This window comes from Condylura cristata, unplaced genomic scaffold, assembly GCF_000260355.1.
Source record: "Condylura cristata isolate star-nosed mole 26May11 unplaced genomic scaffold, ConCri1.0 scaffold00011, whole genome shotgun sequence".
Lineage (NCBI taxonomy): Eukaryota > Metazoa > Chordata > Mammalia > Eulipotyphla > Talpidae > Condylura > Condylura cristata.
Window position 1 is genome coordinate 51,725,352 of NW_004567112.1, and position 25,198 is coordinate 51,750,549.

The window sequence follows — 25,198 nt, forward strand, 5'->3', positions numbered from 1 at the left end:
TGCGGAAGTGGCTTTAGCTTCTCAGTGCTGTGCTTTAAGCCGCTGCGCCACCAGGGAGGGCCACCAGCTTACTTTTTTAACCACTTATCTCCTCTTCCTCTTTTTGTCACAAAAATATCCCAACTTCTACCACAACAAAGATTTCTAACATTCCAGCTGGTCTGATCCTCAACTACTTCGCACCCAATTCCAAATACAAAAAATCCCCTATAAACTTTTTAAATCCTTTTGGGATGAAGAGTCAATCCTTTTCTAGTAATCTCTTTGTCTGCCTTCCTCCTTGATTCAAGTAATTAAAACTGTTTGCTACAAAATTCTACTTGGGCAGCCAACTGGCTAGTTAGTATAAGCTAAGCAACAAACCTCTTGCATTTGGTAACACAACTTTATCCCTCTTTGGCAATGTTTTAGGTTTCCTCTGTGAATATGTATGCCCTGAGTTGCAATTCTTTGTTGTTTACTTTTTGAGCTTGTCTTTTGGCAATTGTTTTTGGTGTTTGTTTTCATATGTTTACATTTCCTTTTTAATTTTTTTTTCAATTGAGATAACATTGGTTTACAAAAATGTGTATGATACAGAGATTTATGATCATCCCTGTCAGGTGTTGTTACATAAACATGCCCACCACCAAGACAAACTTCTTCCTCTTATTATAGTCTATTGTGTTCAACCCCCATTGTTCTCTTTCAAAATGTTAGTAGCCTCTAAGAAGAGGCTATAAAACAGGTATTTCTCATAAATATCTTCTCATGGAAAGTTGTTTAGAGAGTAATTTGAACTGTTTTTATACATACATCAACATTAGATTATACAGGTAATACAAGGAGATAGATTACATAGCTGGGATGGAAATAAATTCTTTCCTTTCAATGTGTTGCCCAATAAAAACAAATTATTGAAACAGGATAACTATCCAGGATAAGAGAAGTACTATCAGTACACTTGATGTTCTCAAAGAGAATAACAACTGAGATAGTTGTTAACTAGGTCAAGGTGGATTTCATGAGAAAAGAGGGACTGGAAAAACCTAAACGGAATCTTTCCTTCATTATAACACTAAGAATTATACTCAGTATTGGGCATTTAACATTATAATGACTCTTATTTAGAGGACTGTAATGCAAAAATGCATATGTGGCTTATTCCATGAGCAATAAGTCCATGAATGAAGTGGAAATACCCACTAGCCCCAAGGGAAAACTGCCCTCACCCCAAACCGAAGAGAAAGAGACTTTGGAACACTTATTTCCACCTTCTAATCTGAGGACTTACAATAAAGATTTTGCTCTATAATACCAAACCTGATGGTTCAGTCATTAGTTTTCAATCACCAGGCAAAAAGGAAAATAGGACCAGGCTGATGACATACAAAAGCCCTTGCTTAACTCCTGAGGGTCATTTAACATTTAACCGGAAGGGCACTGACATCCAGAGAATCCCATGAACTTAGGGTCAAACTAGAATACCACCTGAACATTGGAGATCAACATAGACTGCAATGGAGAAAGGAAAGCAGAAAGGAAATGCATGCTTCATTGTAAAGGAGTTGAGTTGGAGTAGTGCTCAGAGACATGGTCCAAGGGTAAAGACACAGTTGGCAAAGTAGTCAATTCAACCAGAGGCTGTGGTGGGGAGAGAGCATAAAGGAATATAGCCTTGATTGGAGGGAAATCTGTGTGAAAGAGACAGGGTGCTTCCTACCAACCAGGCTGTGTCATGGGGGTAGAAAACAAAGACAGTGAGCTGGATTGTCCCTGACTATACAATGAGAATTGATACTAACCTCAGAGCACACTGTCTAATGATGCAATCTCAGGTCTTAAACCCCAGAGAAATGGTATTTCAGCAATAGCACAAGCCAGCCCTCCCTCATCACAATCACAAGAGGTTAGCTTTGAGGCCTTTATACCACTCTGTGCATGAGCACTGCAAAGACAGATCTCAGCACGCCAGCGATTGTCCAAAAAAAAAACAGAATCAAATAAAACCACAGTGAAACCTTTTGAAAATATAAAAGTGGTTCGACACTTTCTGTTACTACTATGGAAATTTGTTTTAAAAATGGGGAAATCTGAAGCAGGAAATAGGAAACCAGGAAAATATTAAAAATGGCCACCTGAATGTCAAGACAAAAACAGGCCTCCCTGGTGGCGCAGTGGGTTAAAGCACTGCACTAAGAAGCGTAAGCCAATTCCGCATGAGTTTGATCCCCGCCTGCCTCGGAGGAGATCCACATGGCGTGGCAGACCTCTCCTGACCCGCCCGCTGCTCCCCTCAGCAGTGTCCTTCGTCGATCTGCCTGTTCTGCTCCCCACTATGTTCCTGGTGAATCCTCTCACCCTCCGCATCTCTGGCCTGTACCCCAGTTCTGTATGAATAAATAAATAAATCTTAAAAAAAAAAAAGACAAAAACATAAAACGGCAAGTCAAAGTAATAAAGAGAACTCAGAAACTAGTCAAAAGGATACAACAAATTCAGAAAAACAAATGAATGGCTTGGGAAATTAAATTAATAAGCATAAAATAGAAATTGAAGCTTTTAGTGACATAAAAATTTAACAGAGAATCAGAATGTTAAAAACTGAACAGATGAAATAAAAATTTTAGAGAAAGCTATGGAAGCAGAATAGACCAAATGTAGGATAGAATCAGTGATCTTGAAGATGGCAATGGAAAAAGGACTCTGGTGGAAGAAGACACAAAATAAGTTTTTAAAAAATTAACAAAATGAGCCAACTATCAGGGAAGGCAACATAAGGGTAATGTTACCGAACGCCAGCCTCGGGTTCCCTTATCCAAAAAAGGAAACAGAATTTGAGGAAAAGGAAAGTAGTTTTATTTGTCAACAAATGAGGAGGGCAGTAGACTCATGTCTGAAAGACCACGTCCACCACCATCCTGCAAGTTTCAGGGCTACTTTACACCATGTTAAACAAAGAAAAGGGGACGTGGGCGCGCGTATGCAAAGGGGAGAAAGTAAATGTTACTACTGGGATGGAGACAGGTGGGCGCTAGCTTTTATTTACACAAAGAGAAACAAAAAATGGGAATCAGCAAGAATAATGGGGAGGGGGCAGGGGGCAGCACAGAGAGGAAGAGGAGTTTGTGCCGGAAGCTTTCTCACTATTTGCTTTTGTTTGGATTTTCCTTTGCTTGAGCTTAAGCCTGTCAAGAGAAGAGAAACTGCAAGAAAAAGAGAAAAAAAAGTGAACCCACAGTCAATTAAGAGCTGTGGGAAAATGAATTCCGTCATAAATTTGTCAAAAGGAGGCAAATCTGCAAATGCTTGTCTGAGAGCCCATTTACTGTATCAGTAATAGTTATATAGCAGTGGAAGAGAGAGTGAGAGAAAAGTGTCATTAAAAACTAATACAAGAAAACTTCTCAAACCTAAAGAAGGAACTAAATGTGCAAGTTTATGATGTTAAAACAAACAAACAAAACACCTAGTTACCTAAAGGGAATGGCAACAAATAGTGAAATTACCAAGAGCCCAGACAAAGAAAGATTATTGACATTAGTTATATAAAAAGGCCCTCCCGGGCCCTCCCTGGTGGCGCAGCTGCTTAAAGCATTGCACTAAGAAGCTTAAGCCACTTCCACATGAGTTCGATTCCCACCTGCCCTGGAGGAGATCCACATGGCGCGGCAGACCTCTCCTGACCCGCTGCTCCCCTCATCAGTGTACTTGGTCAGTTGGCCGGTTCTTCTCCCCACTCTGTCTCTGGTGAATCCTCTCACACTCCTCATCTCTAGCCTGTACCCCAGTTCTGTATGAATAAATAATCTTAAAAAAAAAAAAGTTAAATAGATATTTCTCCAAAGAAAGCATACATGGTCAATAGGTACCTGAAAAAGTATTTTTTATTTTGTATCATGAAAATTCAAAGCCATGATAACACCTTAAATCTGTGAGAATATCTTATACCAAAGAGATCAGAAACAACTAGTGCTAGAGAAGATATGACTAAAAAGGAACCTTCTGGCCCTTCCTGGTGGCGCAGCGGGTTAAAAGCACAGCACTGAGAAGCTAAAGCCACTTCCTCATGAGTTCGATCCCCCCTGCCCTGGAGGTGACCACATGGCGCGGCAGACCTCTCCTGACCCGCCCACTGCTCCCCTCAGCAGTGTACTTCGTCGATCTGCCTGTTCTGCTCCCCACTCTGTCTCTGGTGAAGCCCCTCACCGCCCCTAAGCCTCTGGCCTGTACCCCAGTTCTGTATGTACAAATAAAATAAATCTTTAAAAAAAAAAAAAAAGGAACCTTCTTACACTGTTGGTGAGAAGGCAGATTATTCTCATCCATAATGAAAAGAGAGGTTTCTCAAAATATTAAAATCGATCTACCATGGTCTAGCAATACTGTGCTAAGTGTCTTCAAAGAAAAAAAGTGAAAAACACTAATTTGAAGGAATACCTGTGCTCCTATGTTCACTGCAGCACTATTTACAACAGCCAAATTATTGAGAATCTAAGTCAAACAGATGAGTGCATTACTACTCAGCTATTACAAAAAAGATGAATCTTAGTATTTGTGACAAGATGGATAGAACTGGAGGGGATTATGCTACATGAAATAAGTCAGAAGAAAGAAGGCAAATACCAGATGACTTTACTTATATATAAAATAGAAACAAAGCAAAAGAACAGACAACCTCTGTCGAATGTAGAACTGATGCTTTCACTTGGGGAGGGATGTGTGGGAAGAAAAGGGGCGGGACTCTATGGATAACACCAGATTATGGGCGCTTTGGTGAGGATGGCTGCACACATATGTTGTGCTGTGAACCTCTACTTCTAAGTCATGTGCAACCTGTAAACTGTTAGCTTAATAAAACTGAGACCAAAAAAGTTACTCTTGAAGAATCACTGAAACTTTCCCATTTAGTAAATTGTACCCTTGAAGTACCCTTGAGGGCTGTGCCTTAAGCATATTGCTAAAGCCCATTCATCATTCACTGATACATATCTGTGGTGTATATGGGGTATACATCGATATACTGACTCATGGTAGAGGAGTCCTATCTGATTAATCAAAAATAACAGTAATAAAATGAATTGTCAGTATCAGTCTTCTAACTTTAGCTTCTTTGATTGATATATAGCAATGCAAGACTTTTGTTTCCTGGTTTTAAGTGTATTCATCACAAACTTGACATGAAAAGTTTAATTACTCTCTTTGAATATAAAATTAAAATGAATGACCTAGTGCAATACTCCCTTCTCTGCAATTCTGAAATAATGATTCTAGTTACTACTGAAGTACACATTTTAGACTAAAGCAAGACAAATAGTGCAGACTGCTTTTTAAGCAACAGCCTTACTATTTAAAAAATATTAAAATAATTCTCCATTACTTCTTCTTTATAATTATTCCTGTGGTAACTTTGATTGTCATCAATTTTGTTATATTCGCTCTTTGCAAATCCCGTGGTAGTCACCATGGACAGGTCAAAATCTGCAACTTATAAGGTAAACTATTTTGGAACAAATTTGATGAGCCTTTAAGAGAGTTAAAAAGCAAAATGAAGGCAGGGGTCCCAAATCCATTCATCTGGCTATTCTAAATTATCAGCACATCCAGTAGCTACTATCTTCTCCCTCTCTTAATAGCTACTTTGTTCTTATAAATAACTTCTTTTGCAGAACAGGAAATGGTAATTAGGATATAGCCAGCTTTAACATCATGACTTCCCATGTTGAGGATTAATAACAGTAGCCATAATGATGACAGAACACGATAATAGTTTTAATTACTGATACTCATTTTAGGATGGTGAGCAGCTGTTAAAACATCTTTTTAGAAGTTAAAGTTCAGTCACACATCTTTTTTATCAAATAAGGAAAGCTTTAATGCTAATTAGGAAGGAAGATTACAAATTCAAATGTCAGTCAGAGTGCACCTTAATTGTTCTTTATTAACTACCCCCTCCTTCCACCTGAAGCTTTCAGGCCCAGAAGCTCTTTGAAAAGCTGACACACAAAGTAATGACAGGAGCCCCAGGAGGCCGCCTGGTTTCCACTTAAAACAATCCTTTCCTATTCAATAAAGGAAACTTTCCATCTATTTGAAGATTGTGATCTCTTTTCTCAAAGTCGGCATATGCCTATGAAGCCACATTCCACAAGCGATTGTTTTAATGCACATGAAGCAATGGTCCAAAACACATGGCCAGAGAACTGAGGTCTGGTCCATCCTTTCCACAGTCAGCTGCAAATGCCTTTAGCAAATGACTTGCTGATAACAATCCATCCCATCATTTGAGAAGTTAGAAGTGGTCATTGTTTCTTAAATTCTGCAGACCATCAAGAATCATGATCACAGGCTCCAATCCACACAGAATCAAAACCTCCATTTCAGAGTAGGCAATCAAATTTAGGGTTAAACATGTGCAATGTTTCTAAGACCTGGAAAGCAAGAAATTATATGTGGCACTGACTCCATGTTCCATAAATAAACATGGGACAGCCCTGCTGATGCTGTATTTGGTACAAGAACTAAGAGAAGTAAGTGGATACCTTAAACCAGGGGCTGTCAATTTTTTTTCTAATGGCCCACCTAGTGAATATTCGAGGCTGTAAGCCATGTGTCTCTGTTGTAATTACTCAGCTCTTATAGCAGCACAAAAGCTATCTTAGAAAATAAGAAAGGAGGTTGGCTGGCTTCCAAGAAAACTTACATTTGAATTTCATTCAATTTTATATTGGCATGAAATATTAAATCTTCTGATTTTTTCCCCCCCAAATCATTTAAAAATACAGAAACCACTCTTAGCTCATAGAATATAAAAAATAAGTGATGGGCTAGGTTTCTGATACCTACCTCAAATGGAGATGCCAAAATTTTATGGTAGCATCTTATCAAATGACAATAGGAGTTCTATAATGAAGGACTGGGTCAAAGCCAAGTGCCATTTTCTTTTTCAATTTAAGTAGGATCTCATCTGTCTCAAGTATCCCTAGCTGCAGTGTGAGGAAATAGGAGGAGGAGAGGCCTGGGAAAGATCCATAAAGGTAAGTGATGGCTATTTCTGCTGGCTTTGTCAAACCACTTTCATTAGGTTTCCTTTTTTTAGTAAATAAATTAGGAATGACACATCAATGAATGTGCATATGTGCATGCATGCGAGCATACATGTGTGTGCACGTGCATCATGCGTGCTGTCTCTACTGCCAATCTGTAACCTTACCATCAGTGCTATAGTTGTTATTCAATAAACAGGTTTCCAATCTGTTCCCTTAGATTTGTTTTAAGCAAACTCAACAATGAGCTCCATGATTCAAGTTTATTTGGGAAACTAATGCTGAAACCAAGGGCTAGTACAATTAAACATATTGCAGTCAGAGTCCTACCTTCTCTGGGGCTGCAAAGATGGTCTTCAATATTTCACACATATCTTCTACATTTTATACATATAAAGTTGGTTATTAGAGTGATAGCTTCAAGTAGAACTTTACACCAATCTTAACACAAACAGGGAAGATAGGATTGTTGATTATGAGGTTCTGGGAACCAACAAAGTTTCAGGTGATACAAAGGGGGGAAACCAAGACAAAACAAAAAGCAGAAACGAAGAACAAAATAACCGTGCTAGGAAGAAATACTCAAAGAAAATAGGCCATAAGCAATCAACCTATGTGAACTGATAGGACCAAAGCAGGCAGAATAGAATTGTTTTGCTGGTGTTTTTCAAATACTGTGGCCATTCTGAACCATTGGGAAAACTTGGTAGTACACAGAGCAAGTAAACCCACAGTAATCAGAGATGAAGAGGCTGTATCTGAGCAGAGAGGTTGGGCAGGCTAGACATCTATGACAGATTTGTTCTAAACAGTAGTGACAGCTGCAAACCAAAGGGCAGCCTTTCTTGGAATAAACTGTTCAATAGCATCTCTGGCACAAATAGCAGTCCCCATCACAAGTACTATCTTTGAATACAAAAGACCAAGCTGGCTGTATCAATTCTGTTAGGGGTCAAACATCTAAAGACGCTATTATCCCCTTCATCACCTTTCCTATTCCCAAACTTATACTCCCTCCAACTTAATTTTTGCTATTTTCCTGCATGTTTTTCACTGTCCACTTTTGACACTGGTTCTCTGGCCCAACTTTCAGCTCAGATTTATTTTTACGTATGCTGTCCTGTAATTCTGATTACTATAGCCAACTGGCCATAGTAAACTAGTTATTTTGTACAGAAATAACTTTTTATATGCTCAGAGAGTACAGACTTTTGTGATGCCTACCTAGTATTATGTTGCTTTTTAATTATCAGAAAGTTTTTTATAGGATCAATAAAAAAAAAAAGCTAGAAAATGTATTTCCTCATTTGTCATTCATTGTGTTAAATGCTTTATATGGGTATTATAATTAATATTTAGTAATAGTGGTTTTCCTGTCTGGCAATATAAAGACCTTAGAAAGTATCATAGTCACCACCCTCATAAAAAAAAAAACTGGAAAATATGAAAATTAGTAACTTTTCTTAGAGCTATGAAATAAGTGATAGCAAGGAAGAAGCTGCTGCACTGAAATTTGGAGATTAAGACAGGGGACATAGAGAACCACAGCTTAGGCATTAGAAGTGAGTGTAGAAGCCCCTATCTGAAACCAGTGTAAGAAAGAACACTAATCTGTCATTGATGCATTGCTAGAGGCTCAATGTGAACTAGCTTACGAGTTAAAAACCCTAAGGGGCCCAGTTACAGAGGGATTCTCCACATTTTCATTTGTTTTACCCCCAGGAATTCTATGAGGTTCTTGCTCTACATATAGCAGAACAAATACCTGCACTTTCCTCAGGGAAAGAGTAAAAGTAATCATTTTAAAGCACATTCTGCTCTGTGTTCTCTTTAACAAGACTTGTCCTCAAGGGAATCTATTTTACCAGAGCTGAGGGGAATGATTAACCAACCCAGTCCCTTCAGACTCTGATGTGGGACAAGTGAATACCTAACTCAGACTCACTAAAAGATTGAGACCTAATCATAGGACTACAGAACAAACCCCTTCCCACCAGTACCTTACTTTCTGCAATGATTAATTTCATGTGTCAAATCTGTTGGCTCCCAGAGTGCCCAAAAATTGGGGTAAACATTCTTCTGTGTGAATGAGCGCTTCTTTCAGGATGAAATTAACATTTGAATCCATGGACCCAGTAAAGTATTGTAGAGGAATGTGAAGGCCAGAAGGCCAGTGAAGCTGTTGCTAAAACTGTTGCCCAAAGATAAGTTTCAATCCACCCTGCAGTAAACGTTCCAGGAACAAACTGTTATCTGCACCAGGCATCCAGCAAGGAGGGACTTGTGACCGCCTACCCCCTCCCACAATGCCTTTATAAACCCATGACTTTAAGAAGATGGTTCCTTCCCTCTCAAGGAGTATCCACTGCATCGGATTGCTCTGGGTCGGATGCTAGGTCAAGCTAGCTAATAAAGGTTCCCTTTGCATCAGACTCAAACGGGTCTCGGTCGTTACTGGACTCGGCAAATCCATACTTTAACATTATATGACCCTTCCCAATATGTAAAACAACATTTAATCTATTGAGAGCCTAAAAATCACAAAAAGCAGATAAATACAATCTTTACTCCTCCTTGCTTGGTTGCTCAATGTAGGACAGCTTCTGTTGTTTTCAAGATTTGAGATCCAGATCAAATTATTTAACACCAACTTTCTTAGTTTCCTACTTCACTTTACATACCGCGGCATATCAAACTTGGGGACATCTAGCTAATGCACTAAAGCAAGGAAAGACAATAAAACTATGCAGTAAGGTAGGAATAAAACAAAATCCTCTTTACAGACTATATGATGTCTATGTAGAAAATAAAAGCAAATTGATAAAAAAAAAACCTTCTGGAACTAGTAATTAATCATAACAGAGTTAATGTACAAAAATCAATTGCATTTAAAATAAGTAGAATTTTAAAATAAAAAGGAAATAGTATTTACATCAGCAAAAGGATAGACACAGCAAAAACAGGAAGGAGGGAAGGAAGCATAAACAGCATATAAAAACACAAGGAAGCTATAAGATAGGTAAACTATTCTGTATGAAGCGATTTGTCAAATGTATTAACAAATGACACTATGGATGGGACAAAAGCCATGAACTGGACAACACAAAAATGTAAACTATGATCTCTATTTAATCATGTTTCAAACATTTGTTCACTGATTATAAAATATGTACCCCATTAATGCAAGATATTAATAATAAGAAAAACTGGATGGAGGGACAAGAGATATACAGATTCTGTCTTCTATAAACCTAAAACTATTTTTTAAAATAAACAATATTAATAAGGGACAAATTTGGTCACAACAAAAACCAATCATATGAAGTAGGAACCATTATTATCACTTTCCAGAAGAGAAAAATGGGACTTAAGAAGATTAGCAACTTGTTCAAAATCACATAGCTAATGATTGTGGAACTAGGATTAAAGAGACTCAAGCATCTTTCCAATAGAGCTACAGAGATAAACACACCTGCACACATGCACAGGATTGTTATGTGCTGCAGATGAGGAACTGAATAAAAAGAGAGGGCACACATACTGTACAGCTGGTGACTGGAGAACTAACACAGGCATGCACTAACCTACAGCTGTAGGAAATTGGGAGGAAGACTCTTAAAGATCTTTTCCCCCTTTTCAAGAGACCAAGTAAGTTCTTTGTCCAAATGTGCTCTATCAGGAAAGTTAGTACATGAGTATTCCTCTTTGTTAGAATTCCCTTCCAGTGGTTCCATCATTGTTCCCAGTTATTTCTAGCCCTTGGCTCCCCACATTTTCTCACACCTTATTTATGAGTCCTGTGGGATCTCCCAACTGTAACGTTTCTATCATCAGAGAGAAAGCTGATAGACCCTTGCATTTAAGCACACATACCTAGTCTTGACACGTTCACTGTTGTGGTGCCACCATCCAAATGCAAAAACAGAACCGTTTTGTTTCATCCACTGAGTCACTCATGAAGTACAGATTTATTGAAAACTTACTCAGATTGTTCATTCAGCAAATAGTTTTTGGTTATGTATGTAGCATCAGGAATAATTTTCGTGCAAATCCTTGCTTTGTTGGAAATTGGAGAGAGAAGCTGAGCTATATCCTACTCTGAAGATAGTAACAGAAAACTGAGAAACAGACAAGTTCTGGGCAGTAACAAAGCAAGCATATGGTCGTGAAGAACAGACTGTACAAAAGAATTAAGGGGACAGCGAATAAGAAAGCAAGGATAAAGCAGTAAGTCAGGGTTAGTTCCTCAAAAAAATTAAGAGTTAGCCTTAAAGAACATCTTTGGAAGAGGAAAAAAGAGTCATAGATACTAACTGCCCTCATGCTTGCAATAATTATGGTGTTTAAAATGGAAATTGATTTGCACATCAGACAAAGCAAAGAGAACCAGCAGAAGGATGGTACACTGCAGGTCTACTACGAGATAAACCATGTTGCCATAATTAAAATAATGTTTAGGTGTTAATAAAGAAGAATGGTGGTTCTTTCCTGAGAGCTAAGAGTTCATTACAGCCTCCCATAATAATTAAGGGGGCACTCAGGGCAGGGGACACAAACAAAACCACATCACGCAGCTGCAAAGACACCAAAACTGTGTCTGGCCACAGTTCTCTTCTCGTTAATGTTGACTGGTATTTTTGATGACTGTTTATGCCCGCAATACTGCTTGTGCTGGCTCAGGGCCTTATCTGTCTGGAAACAGCCTTGCAGTCATTGGTCAAAGAAACTTCCAGATTCCTCACCTGGAGGGGATGGTCAATTGCCTTGCCTCAAATTCCCAGGCTCACAAATAGCCGAAGGTCTTGGGGAGACCTGGAATGAATGCTTCCATTATGGCCTGCTGCAAACTGTTTGATAACTCTCCATCATAGACAAGACTTATATTTTTTGACTACAACCGGAAGCTTACTGGGGTGTCAAAAGTACAAGTGAGTTCCAACTCTGAATTGCTTTATGTTCTTGCTGCCTATTGTACACATGGTCTTGAGCTAGGCTTTTGCTCAGTTACAAAGATACCTCACATTCAACAACAACAGAAAGACAAAATTCAATCATACTTTCTTTTAATCAGTGTAGGATTCCGACAAGGTATATATCATTCTGTTCTGTGATATAAATTCAGGTTCATCATGATCTGTTCGATACTATCAAATGGCAATTTGTAAATGAGGTATCACACATATGCTGAACACAGGACATTAATTTACAGTATATCTTATAAATTCACTGTTCAAAAGCCCGAATAAGCAGCAGCAAATCACAAGCATGAAGCAGGTTTACACATTCTTAGGTTGCAACTGAAAGCATTTTCAATGAAAATTTTCTGAAAAGTTGATTTATTACAGATTGGTTTCTTATTTGCAGAGGACATGCATTTTAATAGCAGCTTGGAGAAAGGCATACATATTCTGATAGTAAAATAACTAGGAATGCCCTGTTTTAGAGGATATCATAAAATGGATTCCTGTCACAACAAATTTTGTGAACTCTGGGGAAAACTAATTAGTATGCCCCCCAAAATAAATAACAGCGGGCGCTTTTTAAAGGAAACATCTCCTATTTATAAGAAAGTGAAGGGTTGGAATTTTTTTTTTCTTTTTCACGAATTCTACAATTTTAAAAATACAATGGTGATCAGTAGTGAAAAGTGCCAATTCAGCAACAGACTGCCTGGGGTAAGATATCACCCCATTTATCTATCTATAGTATATGAACCTCAGTCCTCCATCTATAAATTGGGAATAGTTATAGTAGTAGTGCTTACCTCAGATAATATTGAACAGATGTCCTTAGATTGCTGCAAATTAGCTTCAACAAGTGGCAAGTTTTACTGTTGTTTTTATCAGTTGCTTACAGGTGCCCACTGAAAAGAATTGTCAAAATAGTTCTTGCCTCTAAGAAATATAAAACCTAAAGGCGTAGTAAATCTTTACAAAGTTAAAGGTCAACTTAAAGCAATTGAACAAGTGCTTATTCATTTTATATAATGATATCCAAGTTGATCTAGGAGATATGGAAGAACTCCCTAAAGGGGAGAAATGAAGTGATACAACTCAGAACAATATGGGTCTTTGTGGAGAATGCAATTATGTGGAATCTGAGTTAGGTAGAAGCTGTAAAATCAATATTGTTCAAGCATCAAATCAACTAGAAGTATCCACAACATACTAACTAAATCTTTTCTACACTGCAGCTTTTCAAACATGTTATTTTGTTAATACTTAAACATACTTTACTGTATAATACTATCTGTATTATTTGCATGGCTGTCAAACAAATGTCACCATTTCAGAGATAAACTTCTTAACCATAGTGGCTAAAGTAGCCTACCTCTGTCAAGCACTCTACCGTATTACCTAATTTTACTTCCTGAATACTTCTTACAGAGTTGGCCAAGTGATGCCATATCTATGGGCTATAACAAGATCTCTCATTTTCTGTACCACTGACATTTGGGGTTGGATCACTGCTGCAGAATTATCCTGTGCGCCATAGGTGTTTAGTAGAGATCTGTCTCACCCCCACCCACCCACCGATGCACCTTTCTATCTCCAACACCATAACTAAAGACCTCTCCAGGTACACAAATTCCTTCTCAGCCTTCTAGACAGAGTCCAGGAGGATTTGAGACAGCCAAAAATCTCTAGCCAGTCTCCTCCAACCATGAGGGATCTTATGAGTTACATGTAACTAATATGTATGCAAACTAAATGTATTTTATAGGTGCCAATATGTGAAAGTGCTGTAAATACTGGTGATGGACATCTAAACTTACGTGTTTGCATATTTAATGATTTTATATTAACTACACATGGAGACCCACAGGGGCAAAAGCTGCTACTCTCTATCCTTTCATAAATGAAGGATTGAATAATTTGTCCAAAGCATTTTTTTGTGTGTTTGTGAGCACTATTTTTAGAGTTTTCTATACTTTTAACTCTCCCATCCAAAGTCTTCTTCAGGATGACAAATTACTATTATTTCAAGTGTTTTCTTCTAGTTTTTTTCTAGCAATATTGGCTATACTCTGCCACATCTTTGACATTAATATATTATACTTCTGGATAGTTTTTCCTATATATTGTGTACAAAACTATATGTTTCTCCTGTTACTTCCTCTTAGTGGATTCTACCAATTATTCCAGCCTAATGAGATATTCTGAGTCTCTGTCAGGCCACTGACTCAACTAACATAAGCTGAGTTGGAGGAAGACCAAAACATTGTGAATGGAAATGTGGAAATGTGGAGTAAGGTATACTGTGCAATAAATAAACATGTAATTTAAAAGGGAGAAAGTTCAGGGTGAGAATGAATTGTCCAAATCCTTACAAATCAAGATCAAGATACACTATTCACTGGATACAAAGAGAAAAGTATTATTTTCTTCTTTTAACCTTTAGGGATTTGTGTGATGCCTCCTTCTCTCAGAAGCTACCTCTTTACTCCTCTCCTCCCCGACAATCCTCATTTTCTTCACAAAACTCTATCATTTTTAGCTTAAATAGCAGTATAACCTGCGGCTATCCTGTTACAACCTCAACAAATTTAACACCATCAAGTCCACATTCTCTTTGTAATTGCAAATGTTTCTTTCATTGAGGTTACAGACTAGAATAAGATAAGTTTACCATTATTAACAGCTTCTTAAGACATAATTCATTCAAAATAAAATCTACCCATTTAATATATAAAATTCACAGGTTTTTAGCAAATTCAAATAGTTGCACAACTATTCCTAAAAATTTAATTTCAGACTATTTCATCACTAAAAAGAAGCCCACTCCCCATCATTTTCGTCCTCCTAGACCTAAACAGCCTCTATCAATTTGCTTTTTCTGGACATTTCCTATGATCAGAATCATATAATATGTGGCATTTTACTTTCCTTTCATGTAGCATTTTCAAATTACCCCTGCCAAAACATGTAAAACACTTCTTTTTAGTGCCAAATATCATTCCACTATATGAATATACCACATTTGATTTATCCATTATCCAGCTGAAGGACATTTGATTGTTTCTACTTTTTAGATATTATTGATAATGCTGCTATGAACATTTATGTAAAAGATTTTGTGTGGACATGTATTTTGAATTCTCTTAGGTAAGCCCATAAATATAAAATTCATGGATCATATGGTAACCCTATGTTTAATATTTTGAGGTACGAAATAGTGTCACAAAGATGCTTTATCATTAACTAGACAGCCAGGAGTATATAAAAACTCGAATTCCTCTAAAGCCAACATTTGTCATTGTCTTCCTTGTTTTTTAACTTCCTTGGTCATCATCATAGGTATTTTCATTCCCTTAATGATTTCAAAATTAAACTTCTTTTCATGTTTTTACTGAGCTTTTGTGTATCTCTTTCAGATAACTGTCTGTTCCCCCCATTTTCAAGTTTTAAAACTGTATTATCTATTTTTTGAATTGAAAATGTTCTTTATATAACTGAGGCAAAAACCTGTGATATTTAATTCCATGTGTCAACTTATTTGTGTCAGATAGTTGATCAAATATTACTCTCAATTCTCGTAGGAAGGCATATTTTTGTGGATGAAGTTAACATTTAAATTAATGGACTTTGGATAAAATAAATTGTCCTCAATAATGAAGTTGGGCCCCATTCAATCAACCGACATCTTAAGAGAACGACTGAGCAAGATAGAATTCTGCCAGAATCACAAAATCAAATCCACTCCGGTCTTCGGCCTGTTGACCTATTCTGCATATTTTGAATTTGTTATTCTCCATAATATCAAGAGCCAATTCCTTAAGATTAATCTCCTTCCTCTCTCTGTATACATACTATTGGTTCTGTTTTTCTAGAGAAATTTAAAATAGGTTCCTTATCACATATTAATATGCACATGTCCTCCTATATCACATGTACATATATTAGATGAAGATTTTAATAGTAAGCAGTTTTATTTTTAAATCTCTTTATGTGCCACCTCTCTCTCTCCCCTCTTCCTCTTTCTCCTCCTCCTTCAAATGTTACAATTTGCCCCATAGGAAAATCTGAGAGGAACAAGAGAAATAGTTAATGCTACAAATTCAGAGTGATTTAGGCCAAAGCAACTGAGAAAGAACAAGTTTGAATTCCCTCCAGTTTGACTTTGAATCACAAGAACCAAACCTAAAGGAAGAAAAAGTTAGTCTTTACAACAGATTTCAAAGAGAACTAATATTGTGCCTGTCTATTATATCAGTTTCTTTCCTGGAAACTCTAAGTCTGTTCAGAGTGATAAAAAGAGAAAGCTTCACTGCATTCCAATAACTCATTTCAAGTTAGGAATTTTCCCCTGTATTACAATTGGAGAAAATGCAAAGAAATCTAAGAAGATGTTAACATGTTATGTTAATACCAAGGAACAGCTGTGCAACTAAAAAAATAAATATTTAATCAACTGCTGGACCTTGAAGCAAAGAGGTGTACTTCTGTTACATTAACAACCTCTCTAAAGATGGTACATGAACTATAGAGTCTAATATTTGCTTCCTACCATATTATCAAGAAATAATGAATTGAAAAGATTTCCTTTCCTTGCTTTTAGTATGTTTTCATCATGCCCCTTTCAATAATTTAAGAAGTTTGAGGAATGTTATTTGGCTAAGACTTTGTCAGGGTCATTATAGTATATAGAAATACCCCCCAAAACAAAAATATAAACACCCCATAAATGATAACAAACCAGAACAACCTATTACTTAGGTTCAAAGTATGCAAGATTTAATCATCTAAAGTTACAGGCATGAAGGCAGAAGGTCTTTAAAAAGGGTGAAGCAGGCCCTCCCTGGTGGCGCAGCGGCTTAAAGCACAGCACTGAGAATCTAAAGCCGCTTCCGCATGAGTTCGATTCCCGCCTGCCCCGGAGGTGACCACATGGCGTGGCAGACCTCTCCTGACCCGCCCGCTGCTCCCCTCAGCAGTGTACTTCATCAATCTGCCTGTTCTGCTCCCCACTCTGTCTCTGGTGAAGCCTCTCGCTGCCCCTGAGCTTCTGGCCTGTACCCCAGTTCTGTATGCACAAATAAATAAATCTTTTTTTTAAAAAAAAAAAAAAAAGGGTGAAGCAAGGAGGTTGTTTTATTCTAAGAAAACCAAATTCAATATTTCAATGATATAGAATTGGACATGAAACATATTTCAATATAATAAAGTGGTCCCGATATGCTTTATTTTCTATTTAAAATTCAGGAGATCTATATAAAGCACACAAGCCCTGCTTCTGTTTACCCAAATGTAAAGCACATTATACCAGGTCGGGGAAAGTGAATTTATTGTCTGAATTTGATTCTTCACTCTGGCATTTTCAATAAAGAGCTATTTTCCTTAAGTTTTCTAAACCTTTTTACCCTAACTGGTGAAAGCACAACTCCTACGGTATTAATTTGTAAGCACTCTTTGTGACTTAGTAAATTATTCTCTACTTCTCTATTTTATCAGAAAATTTTTTGTTTGTCATTTCCACTGAAGATGTCACCACTGTCCTAAAATTAGTATATAGTATTAGACATTGAGTTTATTCACACTATTTTTCCATTGGTTTTGGATAAGTGCTCTAGGCAGTTTCTTTTTGTTGTTTGTTTTTTGTTTTGTTTCTTTTGTCTGAAGAAAAGCTAGGGACTGGTTCCACCCATTTGGAAAAAAAAATGACAATTTCTAGAAAATAAGCCTGTGTACATAAAGAAGGAAAATGTTAGTTTAAAAGGAAGATGAGATTATACCCTATCTTATAATTTTGTAGTTCGTTTCATTTCGTATTCGGTTCCCAATAGTTACTTCTGAAGCTTTCAGAATAGATTCTAACACTTGACTAATTAATTCAGATATATATTTTCACTGCAATAGATGGTATAATACAGAAGTTAAGGATACCAGTTCACATAGTCAGAACTTACTATTTCTTACATGTACCTAAACATGATCCTCAAATTTATGTTACCAACTATAAAATGACTTCTCTGACAAATCCAATCTCAAATTCCTAACACGATCTCTAATACTTAGAACTTAATTTGAGTCAGATTTGGAACAAGAAAAACATTCTATGGTGACAGTAAAAATAACTAATTAGGGAATCATAAATTATTTCAACGTGTCCTGCAAAAAGCAACGTGTCCTGAGGAAGGTGTTGGGAACACTGGGCTTGATCTAGACAGACATTTCACCAAGAACATTCTCATATCCATGCATAAACACAACTTTTCAAAGAGACTAGAAAAAAACGTTTATATGCTCCTGAAAATTTTATCAGACATATAATTTAAAAAGGAAATATTTAACTATGCGATATAAAAGAAAGAGAGAAATGGGCACTAAATTGCTACCCTCAGTCTAGGGGATCAGTTCCTGTTTTATAATGCTACAGAGGAAATGCACAAGTAGGCACATCCAAGCTAGAAATTGCAGGAGTGACGATGTCAGGACTAGGTGTTAGTAGAAACTACAAAGACTTCTTTGTCAGCTCCAGACTAGGATGCCACAGGTACCACACATATGCCCTCTAGTTCTGCGCTGTGCGCCATGGTAAATCATTTCAATAGCATTACATTTATTCCTTTTATTATTTGGTCACACACTACTTTTCTCAATCCCTGCTCCACAGCTCCCCCTCCTTTGACTTGTTTTGCCTTATGCTGTGAATATTGGTTCATCATGCATCCACAGACAAGAACAGTCAAGAAGTAAAACCATCCACATACAAAACACAACACTCATATGGTTGATTCTGCATAGCCCTCTAACTATTCTGTCCCTCTCTAATTCATTCTCCTCACACTAGCCAGAAAGATATTTTTAAAATATAATTTAGATCATGTCACTCTTACAAATGATACTCCTCCAAATCTGTCCATGGTATTTAGAATAAAAAGCAAATGTCTTATCATAACCAGCAGAGCCCTCTGCATCTGGCCTTGCCTGATTTTTCTAACCTCAACTCACCCCATCATGAACCTTCTTTTGTTTCTTAAGGAAAGAAAACTCACTCCTTGAAGGGTTTTTTACCTGCTCTTGCTTTACCTGGAATGCATGGCCTCTCTATCGTGCATTTTGATTTCAGCTTAAATATCATTTCCCCAAAGATATCTTCCTTCAGTAACTCAACAGAGTGGTCTAATCACTTGATGTTACTTTCTTTCTCATCCTCACTCCCTGCCGGAACACATGCTATGGAAGAACAGAGACTTGAATCCCAAAACTTGGGACAATTCCTGGCATGGGAGATGCTCCGTAAATATTTTCCCAACAAATAAGGTTGCAAATTTCCTTGGTGAATATTGTAATAATATTGCTTTCACATCAAGATTATCTGGGATTCTTTCATCTTCTTGCAGATTATTTGTAGGGAAAAAGACAACTCAATTGTTATGCAAGCACATTTCCCTTTAATGTTATGTGACATTGGTATTGCTTTTGTTCTTTCAAATTTGCTTCTCTCTATCTGATACATAATTTAATCTAATTTCTCATTGTGCTTGTTTATTCAACTTGACTTGAACACTTTCATGCATTTGGTGCTTTATTTTGTCTGTTTACTTCATTTTTATGTCCTCTAAACAAATGTGTAGGCACTTAATCATCTGTTTCCACTTTCACATAGCATTGATATAGGCTGTACAACAGCTAGAACAATCCAAACATAAATTAAGGCATCTTCTGATTAGAAAATTTGACATAAAATACTAAATTTTTTTTTTGGTCAGAATTATTTATAGAACTATGGCTATTGTTTTTGCAAAACCTAGCAAATGCTTCCACAGCTGTGGAAAAGAAAGAACATGATTAAAGGATTGCAGTGTTTTTTCTTTTCCTGAAGGGACTTGTTTGTTGTTTGTAAATTTGTACTTTAGCTGTTTCATTTTTAAAAAGAAAAGGTCATCAGAGAGTTTTTCAATGTATTCACAAGGAAAGCAAAAGCCCAAGATGAATTGGGAAAAGCAGTTTTACATTTACAGCAGCTGCAAGTATAGCGGTCAGCACACTCAGGGAAAACTGGAGCAGTATTTTTTTCTCATGAATTTTTTACAGCTGAACACAGGAATGTAATGTGCTTTCCGCTTCGTTCTGTGTTCACCTAGAATATGAGGGAGAACAATACATCATAGAAAATCTCCTTAGACTGAGACCCTGATAGGTCTCAGTGTAAGGGTGTGGACACAGGAAACTTTGAAGTGATAGAGAGCATAAAATTAGTTGTAGAGTTAGCACCTACAAATACCTCTTTAGTAACTTTGCAATTCACCCTTATTGCAGCATGACTGCAAAACTTACTCAACTTCACAAGGCTAAAATCCGCTGATCCTACCATCTCTCACTAGCCATTGCTATTCCAGGCCTCTGCTCCCCTTGCTGAATTTAAATTCCAGGGTCAATCATTAAAAGCATTCCTGGGCCCTCGCTGGTGGCACAATAGGTTAGGATGTAGCACTGCAAGCTGGCTGCAGCTGTTTCAATGCGAGTTTGATCCCCGGCCTCAGAAGTGATCCACATGGCACTGCAGATCTCTCCTGTCTTGCCCGTGCTCCCCTCTGCAGTATACTTTGTTGATCTGCCTGTTCTGCTCCCCATTCTGTCTCTGGTGAATCCTCTCACAGCCCCCACATCTCTGGCCTGTGCCGCAGTTCTGTATGCATAAATAAATAAATCTTTAAAAAAAAAAAAAGCATTCCTTCAAAGGCTCCCTCCCTCAACCACTCATCTTTCCCCTGACAAAATACCAGTTCTAGTGCAATCCAAATTTCTGCTGACTTGTAGAATCTAAGCGAATAAATGAGGTTGCCAAAAACAAACAAACAAACAAACACCTAGCCCAACAGGCTAATAAACAAGACAGACTCATCACTGCCCTTGGCTTGACTAAACTTTGAACAGATTTCTTTCTGATTTAAGGTTCATGATCTCTCTTTTATTAGAGCATTTTCTTTAGAAAACTTTTGATTATAAATTAGCTATCTGCATCTTAACAAATCATCTTCCAGCTCACTGTCAGCTTCAACAGCTCAGGGATTATCTTCTTCAAGGACCTATGAGCCATTCCCTAGAAATGTAATCACAGAAGGAGGGCCTTGCCTGGTGGCGCAGTGGGCTAGAGCGTGCACTGTAAGCTAGCTGCAGTCACCTCAGTGTGAGTTTGATCCCCAGCACTGGAGGTGACCCACATGGCTAGACAGACCTCTCCTGACTACCTGCTGCTCCCCTCAGCAGTGTACTTTGTCAGTTTGCCTGTTCTGCCCCCCACTCTCTCTCTGGTAAATCCTCTCACCCCAACACCTCTGGCCTGCACCCCAGTTCTGCATGCACAATGTTTTTTAAGTTTATTTATTTATGCATACTGAACTGTAGTACAGTCCAGAGGTACAGGGGCAGTGAGAGGTTTCACCAGATACAGAATGGAGAGCAGAACAGGCCGACTGATGAAGTACACTGCTGAGGGGAGCAGCAGGCGGGTCAGGAGAGGCCAGCCGTACCATGTGGGCGTGGGGATCAAACTCATGCTGAAGTAGCTTTAGCTTCTCAGTACTGTGTTCTAACCCACTGAGCCACCAGGGAGGGCCCTGCATGCATAAATAAATCTTTAAAAAAGAAGAAAAAGAAGAAGAAACTAGAGAAGAGAAAAATTTCTTGGTCACACCTATGTTTAGTTTCCCTATTTTAAGCATTCCCTATTTAACTCTTTCTTGCCAGAATGACTTAGATTTGAGATTATTTATGTCAGTATGGCCTGAATGTTGGCTGGCAATCAGACTTGTGTTTCCCTTACCCATCCATGCTTCCATCTTTCTCCTAGTTTGTCCTCCATCCTCAGACCCCCTACTCTTATCTCATTGTCTGCTGACTTTCATTATTTCACTGAAAAAGCAGAAGACGGCAGAACAGGTTCTCCATAGTTTCAACTACCCCTCAGCTCACCTAATTACTCATGTACACAGATACTCTGCCTCCCTGTTTCTACAAATATCAGAGCCTCTCTCCTATATGACTATTCAAGATGGTGTTTGTATAAGCCTCCTCTTTCCTTCCTGCTTCTGACTCGTGTGCTACAACAATCTCCCATATGCCTGTCTTCTTCCCACCTACCAACCCAGTCTTGCCTGTTCTTTTTCAACAAAACTCCAAAACAAGTTTTGCAGTTTCTTACTTGAAACTCTTCTTTTAGATTTCAAAGCACAAAATGCTTTTAGTTACCTTCTTTTAAAAGCAGTGATTGCTCAAGTCTCTAATCTCTTGAAGTGAAACATTAAGAATCAGTCATCAACCATTTTTTCTTTCTGTTTTCTTTCTTTGGTTCCCTTATCCCTATAGAGATCACTGACCCATTTTGCTATAAAGAACCAGCCACATGTAGCTAATCTGGTATTTTGTTATGATAAAACTTAGCAAAATGACATGCATTAGCTATGTTAATTTTTTGTGGTTTTGTGTTTTTCTCGAAGTACTATGTTTTTAAATCTGGGGCCTCCATGGTGGTGCAAGGAGTTAAAACTCAGCACTAAGAAGGGGCCCTCCCTGGTGGCGCAGCGGGTTAAAGCACTGCACTAAGAAGCTGAAACCACTTCCACAAGAGTTCGATTCCCGCCTGCCCCGGAGGTGACCACATGGCGTGGCAGACCTCTCCTGGCCCACCCGCTGCTCCCCTCAGCAGTGTGCTTCGTCGGTCTGCCTGTTCTGCTCCCTGCTCTGTCTCTGGTGAAGTCTTTCAGTAACCCTGAGTCTCTGGCCTGTACCCCAGTTCTGTATGCACAAATAAATAAATCTTAAAAAAAACAAAAAAACTCAGCACTAAGAAGCTATCAGCAGTCACTGCAGCAAAACTTTGACTTCTATCCCAGGCCAGGGAGGTGACCCACATGGTGCAGCAGACCTCTCCTGTCTTGCCCACTGTGCCCCACAGCAGTAGATTTTAGTCAAGCTGCCTGCTCTGCTCTCCACTCTGTCTCTGGTGAATCCTCTCACACCCTGCAACTCTGGCCTACAGCCATTTCTCAGGTGCATAAATAAATCAAATTTAAAAAGAACAACAACAAAAAATCTATACATGCTACTATCCTAAATGATGGCTGCTACTAGCTGCACAGTTCTCCTTAGTAGTCATCAATTTATACTCCCCATGCAACAACCAGATGGTCAGCAGCTCCGTCTACAATGTTACAATAAACCTTCCACCTGCCAAAGACCCCTAAACTTGAGATTTTTCCCTGAGCTTCTAAACTTCCCACCCCCATGTCATCTCTCCATAGCCTTGTCTATCACAGTGCATGACTCCATCCTCCTAGTTATACCTGCCAGAAACTCTAAACTCGTCCTTGACTCCTGTTTTTCATGCCCTACATCTCCGTAACAGGAAAGCTTTTGACCTCTACCTTCAAAATGCATCCAGAATCTGACTATTTTTCAATTTCGCTTTATCAGAGTGAGCAAGCCACCACCATTTCTCTCTTAGATTATTATAACACCCGACTTAGTCTTTTCTCAACATAGCAGTTACAGCTTTCTTATTAAAAAGGTAAGTTGAATAATTTCAGTGCTGTGCTTAAGAGACAGCCAATGGCTTTCACCTTACCAAGTAAAGCCAAATTAATTGTAATGATCTAAATGATCCTAATACTTTTTCCTGCTCCTGAAAAGCTCTGTACATGCTGTGTTCTGACCCTGACTTCAACCCTGCCACACTGATTCCCTGCTATACCTCACACTCCTCAGGCACACTCTTCCTGAAGCCTTAACATAAACTCTTTCAACAGCCATACTTCCTCACCTCTTTATTCAATCAACAGTTCTGGCTATAAGCACTAACTCTTGAATGCCACATGCTCTCATTATTACCCTGCTCAAATTCTTCTCTTAGCATTTATCTCTATTGAACACATCATTTTTTCTTTCATAGTATTTAATCTGCTTGCTGTCTGTCCTCTTTGTAGTCCCTAACCAAAAAATGTCAACTCCAAAAAAAAAAAAGATTCTTTTTTGCTGTGTGTGTGGTGTTATCCCCCCACCCCCACAGGGCCCCAAAGCACCTGCAACACAATGAGAATTCACTAAATTATTTTAGACCAGATAAAAACAATCCATGTGAAGGATTACTTTAAGTATCCTGAAGAACAAAAGGAAAAAATTAGATACCAGAAAGATTCAGGTAGGAAACAAGGTCCTAAACCATCCTTTGCCCCAGGACTAACAACCATTTACATCTCATTTCAGTTCTGTTTATCTAATTAACCTTCTTTGAAAAGTCCCTTAAAAACTACCATTAAATAGTCAAATGAATACTGTTTTCTTCTGCAAATTCATGGCTTCAAAGGCAAGGAAGCAAGAGTAGACTTTCACATTAGGCATAAAATTATGTACATAAATGTACTCTTGTGTTAATAAAATGTACAGCCAACTACTATTTTTCTATTGTAAAGTTGCTATTCTGAAATTTCAGAGTGGCAGTTACTACACTCCTGTCTTATATTGACTGAAATAAGGGAGAAATGTGTCATCTCCCATTCTTGGAAGTCAAAGAAACATTATATATGCTGCAGTGAAGAGTTTGCCTCTCTCTGTAGTTAAGTTGATTTGCACATTTCTAATTGTGTATAAATGTCGGATATGCTGAGCTGCTTTTTATTTGAAGCCAAATATACAGCTCATCCAAAAGCTTAAAAATATTTAAAAGGTCTTTACAGTCTGTGATTCGTCATCACACAGCTGTGATGGGCTAGGTCCCATCTCAGAAAAGTTCAAGGGCTAAACACAATTACCTCTTCAAGGACATCAGCAAGCTTACTAAGGATCTCTTCAGGAAGGCTCTGGAATGTTGGAACGCTGAAAAACAAAACAGAATGATGCTGAAGGCAAGAACAGCAATTTACTTTCATTCAGCAGTGTATCTGAATAAAAATGCAAAAGCATTACATGGCAAAGAACCTGTGGATGAAGATCCAAGCAGTAACTTAAGCATGATTTGATGACATATAGGGAAATCATGTTGTACTAGGAAGAATTTGGAAATTTGGCAGCATGAAGTTCACGTCTCCCCTATATATAACTCTGTAATTTTGGATGCATCCACTATAATAGGGATAAAACTTTGCTTTCCCTTGTTAGTCTGCTGTTACCAGACTCCTTCCAGTTCTCTCTCCCTCCTATACACATGTTGAGGGTGACCAGATAGGCAATAAT

The 25,198-nt window shown here is 38.1% G+C and overlaps 1 protein-coding gene across 3 annotated transcripts in view; it reads right to left on the minus strand.

Annotated features, from left to right (window-relative positions):
- Positions 1 to 25,198, minus strand: part of PRKG1 (protein kinase, cGMP-dependent, type I) — a 1,208,869-nt gene that overhangs the window by 298,833 nt on the left and 884,838 nt on the right. For all 3 annotated transcript variants that reach the window (XM_004680887.2, XM_004680888.2, XM_012723496.1), the window contains exon 5: positions 24,778 to 24,841. In XM_004680887.2, the coding sequence (XP_004680944.1) occupies positions 24,778 to 24,841 (64 nt within the window). The remainder of the gene's footprint in view (positions 1 to 24,777; positions 24,842 to 25,198) is intronic.